Source organism: Nipponia nippon, unplaced genomic scaffold (assembly GCF_047370975.1).
Source record: "Nipponia nippon isolate SJK-2023a ecotype South Korea unplaced genomic scaffold, ASM4737097v1 scaffold_5, whole genome shotgun sequence".
Lineage (NCBI taxonomy): Eukaryota > Metazoa > Chordata > Aves > Pelecaniformes > Threskiornithidae > Nipponia > Nipponia nippon.
Genome location: NW_028262369.1, coordinates 53,639,900 through 53,652,778, shown reverse-complemented (window position 1 = coordinate 53,652,778; position 12,879 = coordinate 53,639,900). Strand labels below are relative to the sequence as shown.

General features: G+C 41.3%; 1 protein-coding gene across 1 annotated transcript in view; it reads left to right on the top strand.

Annotated features, from left to right (window-relative positions):
- NIBAN1 (niban apoptosis regulator 1) overlaps window positions 1-12,879 on the top strand; it is a 70,053-nt gene that overhangs the window by 19,414 nt on the left and 37,760 nt on the right. The window contains exons 2-3 of the mRNA XM_087733722.1: window positions 10,892-11,022; window positions 12,435-12,566. Coding sequence (XP_087589848.1) covers window positions 10,892-11,022; window positions 12,435-12,566 — 263 coding nt within the window. The remainder of the gene's footprint in view (window positions 1-10,891; window positions 11,023-12,434; window positions 12,567-12,879) is intronic.

Sequence of the window (12,879 nt, the reverse complement as noted above, 5' to 3'; positions counted from 1 at the left end):
CTTCTCCCTCTATAGTATTCACAGAAAAAGAGACTGTTTTACGCAGGGTTTGGTGAGCAGATTGGTGTAATAATTTTACGCCTTTTTTCTAGACTCTTAGCCTTAATTGATGCTTTTTTGCAGCCGTGGGAAGGAACCTCCTTCCCCAGAGGATGAGGCGCCAACGCTTCCTCCCTGTCTCTTCTGCAGAATTAAAAATTCAGTGAACAGTGTGGTTTTGCTGGCTGGGAGATATTATCATCCACAGAGAAGCAGAGAAGGGTTTCTTTGTAAAAGGGGAGACTTTTAGTTGCATGAATATAGACCCTTTAATGCTTGGAAGTATTTCTTGCAAAGTGCAAATGCAATAATTTTTAATCCATTTATTTCTAAAGATTTAGCAAAAGTGTTTAAGGATATTATCTTATTTTTCTGAACGTGAGAACAGACTATCAGCAAGGAGAATTTGTCTAGTTTGGCTTAGCCAAGGCATAGAAAGATTAACCATATATTAGGAAAAATCATTTAGAAATGCCAGAACTAAGAAACATTCGTCTACTGGTTCATTTTCCCAGCTTAAAACCACTAGTCCACACTGGTTGCTGTTCTGCACCTGCTGGGTGTACATATGGATGGATGATACAATGGAAATATTTTTTCAGTATGTTTAATACTTATGCAAAACAGGTTACTCAAAGTCATGGTGAATAATTCTGGCTTTACCAGGGCAAGCACGCAGACTAGCTGCTGGGATCATGACATTGCACCCTATGACGTAGTGCTGTGAAACAACATTTTTGTCTTGTACGTTGTGCCAGCCCTGAACAATTCTTACGATAGCATCTTTATGGCCAACGCAGCCCATGTGGTGTCAGAAAATGATCCCATTGTATCACCATGCTTTGTAACAACAAAATGTATATTAAAGAGATTTTGAAATGATGCTTCACTCAAACTTCTAGGTTTTATAAAGCGAGTCCTCCCATCCTCTCCCCAATAATGTTTTGCTGTGCCAACAGTTAAATTTCCTTGCATTCATCTTGCAGTATTATAGCATGAAATTAATGAGAACCTGAAGCAAATGACTATAAATGCACTACAAATGAAATATTTTCCCACTTTTGTTGTGCAAGCTTAATGTAAAGTGGGAGGTGGGGTAAAAAAATTCCTTGGGATGTGAACTGCATTTTACATATTCCTCTTCCTGTAATATAAAGTTTTATTAGAAGCTTAATGATATATATATAGTAATTTGTTTGTCCTTTTTAAAAAAGGGGGAAGAGCAATAAAATTGATTCTTGGTTTTCACAAAGACTTGTCTCTTTGTCCATCTAAAGACCTACGTTGTCAGCTACATCTAAGAAGGATAAATACTTCGGTCTCCTTTGCTACGTGAAATACACGTCTGTTATTTTCCCCCCCTCTGCTTAATAAAGTTACAAGTATCACTGGGGTTTTGACTTAAAAGAACTTCCTGGGATGCTGTAGCAGAGATCCAATTTTAAACATACATATTTACCAAGAAAGCAATGTGCCAAAAGACCACAAGAGGATGTTGCCTGAGAGATTGCAAGAGCAAAAGAGTTTTGCAAGCTCATAAGCTGGACATGGGAAGGAGACCGTCTCCGAGACTGCTGCTCTAATGCCTTCCCAGGGAGAAGATGTCTGCATTCCTTGCAGTCCCCCTCCAAATGTCCTTCCACAGCTGCTGCCCCGCAGAGGACCAAGGCAAGGCAGTGTTGGCACAAGCTAAGAAAAAGAGATGAAATTGGAAAATGGTCCCAGCTGGCATACCGGTGACATGTGTATGGCCTTGGGCTATAGATCAGCACTCCAGAAATCTGAGTGGTGCTAGTTGTTTGGGTTAAAATCTGTGTATTTACCCAGTTGGTCTTTTGGGGTTCGAAATGTCAAGGAGGAGCTCTGAGGGTGAAATTATTTCCTGCCATAAAATTAAGAGACGTGGTGGTGGTGTTGGAAAGCCATTTAAAATAAATGGCTGTACTTTGAGGCCTCTGTTTAATTTAGTTTAGAGATTAATCTTGGTTTTAACCTTTTTTTGCAGATAGGCTAGCTGAAGTATTTTCCTTTACAATTCATGACATTTACTCATTTTCAGTGTATGTGGGAGCCCAAGAGAATCGCATGCCTTACGATTTGGTGAGAAAAATTGCAAGGAAGGAGGACCTGACAGTACCCGTGTTCTCATCTCATTACCAACACGTAACCCTTCTCCATTTTGTGGGGTTTGTGTGTTTGTTGAAAAGAAATGGAGTAAAATATTACCATGGGCTAACAGCCTTCTGCTACAGTGCTTAAAAGTGATGTCTTCATGGGAAACCCGGTACTCTGAGAAGTCCAGCTGGATTGACCTACACTAGACTGGTAGTAAAAGGAGTTATAGGGTAAAGGGAATAAAGGGAACTTTAACGTAAGGTAACCTCAGCACAAATAAGGCCCTGCCTGGAAAGATGTGTGTGTGTACTCATACCTATGTACAATGTCATATACGCCTTTGAGAAATTTTGTAATAGACCTGCCTAGTATGGCATAATTTTGGCAAAATAATTAAGAAAAAATAAATGAGTAAGAATATGTCCTGGATCTATATGAGCACACTCCAGGCATTGCACAGAACTAATCTTGTGCAGGTGTGTGTATCTGTATAAATATGTATATATATATTCAGAAAAACCTTCAACTAGTATCATGAAGATGGTTATTTCTATTATCTGTATGTGTTATCTGTATGGTTTTCATTATTTTATTTTGTGGATGGTTGGGCAGTGAAGTAACTGGCTGCAACACCTGTCACCCGAAACGGAGGGAAGAGGGAATACATCATCCTGATTTAAAGGGTGATGAGGCATTGGCTTACATTTTTAGAAAGCTGTTTAAATGTTCCCAAGAAACATTCTTGTATGACCTACCATAATGTGTAATGTGATGCTGAGATCCAGAATGGAGAAAGCTGCTCAGGACGTGCTCGGTGTCCATTTCCCCATTAGTGGCTCCGCTTGTGGCTCATGGTGTTGAAAAAAAAACCCAAAAACTTGAAAACCGTTGACCTTCACCAAATTAACGTAATACAGAGCATAGTTTAGCTTCTTGTGGCCCCCAGGAACTAAACTGGGTTCATTTGTTTTGTTAAATCCCTAGTTCTTCTGGTGCTGTGAAATAAGCTTATAAATAAAGGATTGTCAGACCTTATTGTTGATGAATTTGACCATAAGTAATTGTTTCTAGACAGAGCGCTGCTGCTTCTAACCCCATTACCAATAAAGGATAAATTTCAGCAGCCTTAAGGATAAGCTTATCTGACACTGTGTTAATCAAACCCTTGGCTCGCATTGGGCTTGTTTCTGCTTGATTAACCGCAAGTTTTGGCCTTTATGTAATTCGTGAATATTAGGATTTTTTAATCTGACAGAAGTTCAAAGGCAACTCGTGAAATCTTGTTTCTCCTCTAAATACCGATGCGGTGACGGGGGTGTTGCAGAGCTGGTGGCCCCCACTGTTGGGTACAGGAGTGCCTGATCTCACCAGTTGCAATTCAGGCATTTCAAGGTTAAAATTCAAATCCTTCCCTATTGTCTTCCCTATCTACTGCCCCAGGCCTACATGTTTAGGAGAGCAGTAGCACTGCCAATGGTTTCCTGATGTTTACTGCCTCTCCCCTCTGCAATGCTGGTGGAGCTGCTTGTGCAGGACACATCTCCAGGTGGAGAGGTTGTCCATCCGTTTACCCCAGTATGAGAGATGACACACATACAGGAGAAGGTATGAAGAAGCTGGAGGGAGAGGTGTCCCAGGGCTGGCACGTGTCCACGAAGTGCATGTGCTGAAGGAGCAGATGTACCCGATGGTGGAAGAGTCTCAATAAAGCTTATATCTGTTGTCCTAATGAAATACATTGTGCGCGGACGGCTACAAGTCACATCTTCAGCCATCTGTGTCTCTGTTACTTCTCCATTTCAAGTGTGCACAAGACATGTTGCACCCCAGCCTGTTGCTCTGCAATCACAGATTGATGTTAAAATACATTTCCCTGGGCATTTCCATCTTAGCAGCAGCTGGTCTCAAATAAAATACCCTGGCAACATGTCATGCAGTCAGAGGGAATTGCGTGCTTCTTGCAAAGGATGTAGCGTCGAAATAACGTGATTGCAATTGAGATATCCTCCAGAGAGTTTCAGGTTATAGCAGATGCTTGCGCAGGCATGGACAATGCACGGTTAGGATAGTGATGGTTAACCATAGATCAAAGGTGTGATGGTCCTGTCTCTGCATTTCCCAAGAAGAATTTTCTTGATCCTGGTCTGGGAGGGAAGGGGAAAGGGGAAAGGAAACCTGGTTGTAGGAATGAGTCTCCGAGTTTGACCCAAGAGACAGGCTGTGTTTAAGCAGGATTAGTGCTCTGTTTTGCTCTGCATTTTTTAATAATGAGGCAGTATTCAGAATTATTTTAAAATAGCAGGATCTATAGTTAAATCACAAGCTACTCTTAAGAAAACAGGCTTTTTTTTTAACAGTGTATGAGGTCTGTCTCACTCAGGTATGTCTACTCCCTCTGAAATACGAGATGCTCATGAAGTTGCCCGAGAAGAACATTATAGGTATATAAGCGTATTGAAATATATGGGATAATTGTGCAGCTCAGTATAAAATTTAGCCTCGTTTAGTGGATCACTTGAGGAAGAGCTAAGTACTCGAGTAAAATTGTAGAAAGGGAGATCTGCAAGGCTGGAATGGAGCCTGTTATTTTTGGCTCCTCCTTTGCTGTGGATCAAGTTTATATGAACTTACAAACGTGTTTGTTTAGCTTGCCCTGAGAGAGAAGCTTCACTTCTGGTGGAGCACAAATTCCACACCCATCGCCTCAGCTGGCAAACTTGCTAGGAAATCTGATTTTTTCACAAGACAGCGTCGACTTCCCCACTCATCCTATACAGAAGATGGCTAAGCACCCAAGAAGTGCTTATATGCTGAGATTTAGGAAGAGGATCATCTGAGGTGTGATGGGTATTATTCTCTTCCATGGATTGAGTTTTGGGTGACTAATTGGAATTTTACCAGTGCAGTTCAGTGTCCACATTGCAGATGGATAATTTAGGCGTGTGTGCACCCCACTGTAGTTACAGCATTGTAAGTTTTTAATAAGAGTAGTCTCCATTAATACAAAACAAGGCTGAGAGTAAATAATTGGTTTCAATATTTTATCAGGTGCAAACCATGCTTTTCAGCATGTCTGCATGGGGAGGAGGGGCAGCTCCACCGGAGGGCTTCTTGGTTTGGCTCAGTGAGTGCAAACAAACCTGTGGGGACATGATTCAGCCACATCAGAACATGGCATTTGTGTCTGTCATCCCTTTTTTTCATAACAGATATTAAGTCATGACTCACAAATAATCAAAATACTGTTTCTATAAATACAGATCAAACTGAGCTACGCTTTCAATAACAGAGTATTTTATATTGCCTCCCTGTACATGTAGGATAAAGCCTGGGAGCACTTGGATTTAAACAGTTTCTGGGTGGTACCATAAGTACTGTGCACGACAGAAAACTGTAGGAAAGAGAGAATTGCTGGTAATTCTGCTGCACTATTACATGTCCCGTAGCACTGGAAGGTGCTGGGCACTGATAGAGAGGATATGCCAAAGAGAATTGCTTTTACAGGTTTTCTGGTTACCAGATGCATTTAATAAGTGATAACGATGCTTGAAATGAACGGGTGAATTCAGGAAGAGCAGCTTTCATGCACTGTATTGCAGGAGAAGCAGCAGAGCCTGCTTCTCTCTCTTCACAGCAAGCATCAAACCTGTTTCAGAGCTGCCAATACTGAAATCCAGCTTTGCTGATTCACAGGGCTCAAGTAGACCGTCTCCAATTTTAGACGTTTATCTCCATCAAAGGTTGCGTTTATCTTGGACTTCAGATGAAAGTCGACCCGTGAGTTGAACACAGAAATTATTTTGTTAACTCATTTTGCTGCTACCCTGATGGGATATGAGAGTAAGATGATATATCTAGATGGATGGATGGATGGATGGATGGATAGTAGTAATTTTAAAGCTCGGTACTGAACTTGCTGAGTAATGTTAACACACACAGTAGGTATAGTTTAAAAGCATGTCCCTGGTTGTGGGTTGCACTCCTGGCTGGTGAAGCACCATTTGGGTATGATGAACTGATCTTTTTCTGTTTACTTCTGATGGCTTTGCTTGTGGCCTTGTGGAAGAAATACAAGGACAAAGCCATTTGTTCCTGTTCTGTCTCAATACTTCACACTTGTTTGAAGTGCTGGGTGTACTGGCATTCAGCATGCATAATGCTTATTGTTTCTTTTAGGTTTTATTTTGTCTAGGGTTTGCTTTGATACAGCAAATCATCTACTTTTTTTGCAGTTCATGTCCCTCAGGGCACAAAGTATATTTTCCAAAGGGCTTAAATGGTTTAAGAAGATAAATCCCCCAGATCCCCGAAGAGATTCGTATCATGATTGTGGTATTTTTTGAAAACCCCATTCAAAAGCTGCTGAGTGAGTGCAAGCAATTGTGCTATGAAGAGGAAGGGTCATGGACGTCTTGCTACCTTTAGAAGCATCATCTTCCTACCAAACACCAATATTTAAGTGGGATAACAGCTTTTATGGCGAGTCCTTGCCTCTTTCTTTTCTGAACTTCCAAATGGCTGAAGTCTGGTGAGTGTGAGCAGCGCCTCTCTTGTATGCCAGCTGAGAAGTTATTGTTTTCTGACCTTTTTTCCTGAACTTTCCTGACCTGCATCCGTACCGGTCACTTGGTAACACATTGTTGAGAGCGGAGGAGCATGGCAGGGCGAGATGGCCAGGCTGCGCATGGCTATCCCACCAGGCTGAAAGCCAGCTAGACCAGCAGAAATGCGTGGGAGAACTTGCCAAAGACTGCCCTTATTTTTTAATGTTGGATGTCAGTTTATTTCAATAAAAGCAGTGAAACACAAAGTAAACATTCGGGTATTTGAGGCCATGCTGTGGGTCTGATGACTTGGAGTTATGTACAAGTATCCAGCATGGGTGACGCAGAGTTAAAAAGGTCAAAGGCAGTGGACAAGCAGGAAGAAACAAGTTGGGGGGGGGGGGGGGGCAGGGATTCCAGATTTCCAATGGGGCAACTGGCAGATGTTTCTTGTTTCTCAGTGCAATGACATTTGGTTTTAGTCTTAAAAGACGTATCATAACTTCATGCTCAACTTTTGTGATCAAGGGTGGTTCTGCAGAAGAGGAGGTGCATCATGAAGCGTTTGAAAAGTAGCAGGATCTAAACCCTCAACAAAGGGGGAACATCTGTGTGTGCAGACCCTTGCCACCTTAATTTGGCAGAAATCCTTCTATCACCGTTGTCTTTCACTGTTGGTAATTTCGGTTGCATGCAGGTTTCTACTGGAGATGGTCACATTTTGTCTTCTCCTAGGATAAACATCAATCTAGCTGCTGGGTTTCAGATCACATTTATATGGGCTGGAGCTGCACCATTGCCAGACCAACCGAGTGGGAAAATTGGCCTTGCTCCATATAAACAGCTCTGACTAAGCAAGCCACACTAAATTTGGAAAAGAATTAGGGGAACTCATTTTTCAACTGCCCTGGAGTATTTTATCTCCGGTTGCCCCATGTTATCATTTCATGGGAAGAGTTTGTATTACTCATGACTGTTCCCATCATGTTTGTTTTCAGATAGCATATTTTTATCTTCTGTAAACCAAAAGAGTTTAAAGATCCATTGGTGAACAATAGATCAAGGGTCTGTCTGCTTCTCTTCCCACCCGCAGGTAGCATTGCAATTCCTGTTGAGCTGAGAGGTGCAAGGCCAGGTCCTCGTGTAGTGCCACTCACAACCTCTTCAAAAAGCTTTTTCTTCTAATTTTAAGAAAGGGTAGTATTTTTAATATGGAGATCTTTTGTAACAAGTAGTACAAAGACGGGAATAAACAGCCTGAAACATTTGCTCCTCGATTTGTGTTTTGGTTGATTGTAAGTATATTCTGCACGTAGAAATCACATTGATGTCATATTTCTCACTTATATATATTATGAATTGCATAGTTCCTTTCTTTTTGCTTGTCATACTTTAAGCTGATCTAAGAAATGTTGACACTGAAGAATCACATTTCTGAGCCCATTTAGCCATAACTGAAAGACTTTGCCAAAATTACAGGTACTTCCTGCTATTGTTGGGGTTTTTTCCCAACACCAGAATTTTGTTCTTTGTCCCACTTCCTCTACAAACTTTTAGTGCAGGATGCAGGCAGTAGTCAAGTGAGGTCCAGTGTCCCGGAGCCCTCTGTAACAGATTAAGAGGCCACTGCAAGCTGGAAAAGAAAAAACTGTGGTGGAAAACAGGGGCAAACCCTGGCAGTGGCCTGAGCAGGAAACTCCACTGGGGCCGGGGCCAACGACATCCTACTGCTGGCTGGGACCAGAAGTAAAAAAAATGCTATAAAGAAGGTTTTGGGAAGCTTTGTCCTTATTTGGAGAATAAATTTATGCCTCTGCCCAAAGCAGGCTAGTTTTTAAAAGGCTGTCAGATGGGCAGGGATTTTCTGCTTTAGCAGCACCGGTATCCTGCTATTCTATGCAAGCACATCCTATAATTGGTAGGTCTCAAAAAAATCTGGTCTCTTAAAACTGGAGGGTTGGAGTCCAGATTGTCGCCTGGTGCTGTCCCACAAGTAAATATGTGAAAAACTTACACACCTGAAAACTTAACCCGACCTCCTGACATCCCTCCAGCTTTGTGTAATGACTCTGCAAACGCATCAGTCGTCCGACTCATCTCCTCTGTGCACCCAAGCAGGGTTTGAAGGGGGGGGCCAGGTTTGTAACCCGGTGGTGTTGTGGGATTGGAAAGGGGCTTTCAGTTTTAATTGAAGGCAGTGATCCCGTTGATGCTTAAGAAGGACAGCTGGTTACACAGGAGTAGCTGGTATGAAAGGTCCTGTCAATATTGTCCCTAAACTTGAGAGATGCGTCAAATTCTGTGCATCAAACTGAAAATAAAATTGCAGAAGCAGAGGAGCTGATGTGTAGCTTTTTCTTTTGTGTGCACGTCCACATAGCTACAGCACTGTAAATGTAATTGTCAGGAAGTTATGGAGTAATTAAATTCTGCAACTGTGTGAATTGATGAAATTACCTCTAACAGCCTGGTAATGTCCCACATTAGGAGCAAATGGGAACTGGACCTGAAATCAGCACCTTACAAAATCTTTTGCCATTGCCCATCTCTGTGAACTCCTTAGCAAACTACCTATTTTTCCATGGCAATCTCAGCCACGCATATTTGGGGTTTTTAAAATGGAATTTTAAATGGAAATAAGGCCAGAAGTGGTAGATCTTGGACCATAGCATCTTCTACACGAAAGCATCCCATGCACTTACTCTCATAATGATCTATGGCTTTTCTCTTTCTTTAATCATATTTAAAATTATTTAAGATTAAAAAAGGCATGAACATTCTGGGAACTGCGCTGACATTTAAACCCCATTTTTTGGTGAGAAACGACGATAAATCAGTAGCAATGCAGGAAGTTTTGCATGGTTACTTTAGAAGGACTACGCTTCTATGCATGAAAAGAGCAAATCTGTTGAGACCTCTCTCTGATTTCATCATAGCTGCTGCAGAGTCGCAGCCCATTGTATAAACCACAGAAACATCATGAAAACTCACAGTGAATCCCTTTTGGTGGTAGTGCTGGTGGGTGGCTGAGAGGAGTTTGTCAATCGGGGAACATCATTACAGGATGCAGGTGGTTCAGCTTTTCCAGGACTTCCACAGTGCTTCTTGCTGGTTCCCCTGTTTGGCCCTTCAGGAGTGCTGAATGCCAGTCCTGGCTTAGGAGCCCATGTATATGAGAGGCTTCAAGAAATCACAGTTTAGGAACTACAGGTTTTTTGTCTTATAAAGAAAATTTGGGTTTTTTTATCCCCCAGGCAGAACAAATTAAAATTGTAAAAGAACCAAAATTGCTTGAGGTATGAAATTATGTTTCTCTGTTTTATGCTCAGAAAAAAAACCTTTGTCATGGGGCTCCTTAATACAAGGAAGAAAGGGATCTCTCCAGTATCCAGGACAGTCTGGATGCTATCTAGAGCATAGTCCAGGTTTTGGTTTTTGCAATGCTGCAGACTCTTTGAGTCACATACATGCACATGGCTTTAACTTTCAGCTTCACTTCCCTGTCTGTAAAGCATTATTATTTCTTTGATAGGGTTAATAAGTTAATTACTTGTAAATTGCTTTAAGATACCCAGAAATGAGACTGTCAGTGTGTTTATTGCTGTTATTGGTACTGAAGAGATCTTGATCATAGCAAGACAATACAAGATTAGTGTTTATTGCAGCATGACTGAGTATGTGTTTACATTAAAACAAAGAAGAGACTGCAGTGCCCAAGCCTAGAAAACATCCTTTGTAGGAGCTTTGACTCAGCTTTAAAATCTGATTATGTGATAAAATTGGCTAATATGGCTAAACACTAGCCAGTATCACTTGTGTATATGTTTATTTGAAAACCTTATCAGCTCTCGAACACCCACGGCTCTGTGGCAGTATGTCCTAGGGAGAAGCCGATAGTATCTTTTCTTAGGGAAATGGATTTGGGGTATGTTTTTCCCACTCTTAGAAGGAAAAACAATGTCCAAGCCCCAGTGTTTTCTCTATATCGTTAAGACCTGGACAAATTCCCTCTGTACTTGGTTATCACAACAGGTGAATGCATCTCTGAGGGTTTCCTGATCTGCTGTGCAGCAAGTGGCCTTTGGTATGCTTGGGCAATATTTTGAGTCGCTGGTGATAACAGCTTCGGTTCTGTATTACAATTTCTGAGCCGATGTACATTAAATACAATTAAATCTCTATTTCTGCTTCAGGAAAAACAGAGGCCGTCATCAAAAACTTCAGCCCGCACTACAGACGCCAGTACGCGGTGGCTTTCTGCAAGCACGTGCAGGATGAGCTGGAGCAGCACCGGGATCCCCAGTCCCGGTTCCTGAAAACCAAGGTAGGAGGGCATGTAAGCCCTTCCCCCTCCTGAAGCTGCCATACAGCTCTGCTTTCCTGCATGAAATAATTAATGCATTAACTATTTAAATCACACATTTAGTAGTCATAACGTATGAAAAACATGAGCTGGAAGTATATCAGCTACCAACTGGGCCTGGTTTTCTTGGTTTTGCCAGTGTTGAATGCCCTCAAGTAAAGTTAATAGGTGGTAAAGATACTCAAAGTTTTCTAAAAGTCAAGCTCAAAGTATTTTTTAAAGTTATTTAAATGCTTCTATATATACAAGCACAGTACAGAAGTGTTCTTTCAGCTTCTTATATTGGATAGTTGAATACATAATAAATGTGTATCTATGACATTTTACACGTATACTTTCTTATATATAACCCAAGTGTACACAACACATTTGCAAGTGCAGATGTTGGATTTGATTCAGTTAGGTTTTAGGTGGAAAAGTTGCATTCGGGTGCAGGTTTAAAGTTTATTTTTGAAAATTCATCTTTGTTTTGGTTGTGTTTGGTTGTCTCATCGTAGCATGAGAAGAACCATGACACAAGTACAAAGCATGCATTTCATCAAGATAGAGTTAGATGCTTCGACAAAACTAGTTGCTTCCTGCTGATTGCAAGGTTTTGCAAGAATCTTGGGTCAGAGATCATACATTCAGGGCAGAAATTTATGTAGGAAACATAATTAACCCTTTCAGCCATGGCTACCGGGTTCCATAAAGAAGATGGCAATAATCCCCCCTGTGAAGTGAGCTATGGAGAGCTGGTTTTTATTAGAGAAGGAGAGATAAAAAAGAGACAAAAGTCTCTTTATTAAGAGGAAAATGCAGACAACCAGCCTTCAATATTAAGAAGATACAAATCTAAATTTTTCGGCCGTATTGGAAATCATGGGTTTCCAATGCTCTTGAAATGAATAGGGTAAAGCAATGAGGTAGGATGTAAAAGGTGGGATAATAGAAGAGCTTTGTCTTTCAGAAAGATGCATCAGTTACAAGAGCACAGGTGCAAAAGTGTTACAAAGAAATGGGAAATAATTTACTATTTTATAATAAAACTCTGCTGCACCAATGAAGTGTTTTCATTGATGTTATGTAGTGGGAAATGGGAGATAATGAACTACAAGTCATCTTGCATTCAGCATGCCAACCAAAAGGTAAATAAGAATGTCTCAGAAATCTGGAAGTATTTTTGGAAGGCAGAGCTCCTCTCTGCCTCTTCACCTCAGGCTACAAGAATTTGATTATGTAGTATCTGCCCGAATCAGAGAGGTGTTTGTGACTCCAAATTGCATTTGAAGACTCAAAAGCCCTCATAGCAGTCTTATGGAAACGTAGAAATAAAAGCTTCAAAATGGTCAGTAATCCAGAGTAATTTCAAATCTAGAAAATTGTCTTTTTAGCCCCCGGCAGAAGCTGGGGCGGTCTTATATGAGGCAGAGCTGCTACATTTTGCTGACGATCTGAAGAAGTGGAAGGACAGATACGTCGTTATCAAAAACGACTACACTGTGGATTGCTTTGAGACTAAAGAGGTAAATGCTGCTTCTTCTTACGTTCTTCTACGGTCCCAAAGAAACTGATATCAAGTGAATTGGCCACTGCTGCCGCCTTTCTTTTGGCAACACTAGATGAAATGTTGTTCTCGGCAAGGCAGCTGCAGCCTTGCGGAGATGGCTGGAAGCTCCATGGGTACAACCAAGTGCCTTGCATTGGCCATACACGTTTGCAAGAATTAGCAAATCATTTTAACAGCGCTTTGAACCTTCCTTTGCATATCACAGAATGCTTCTTACCTGTATGTCGTTGTAATACATCCCCGTGCTTCTGCAGTTGGGTTTTAAGTAG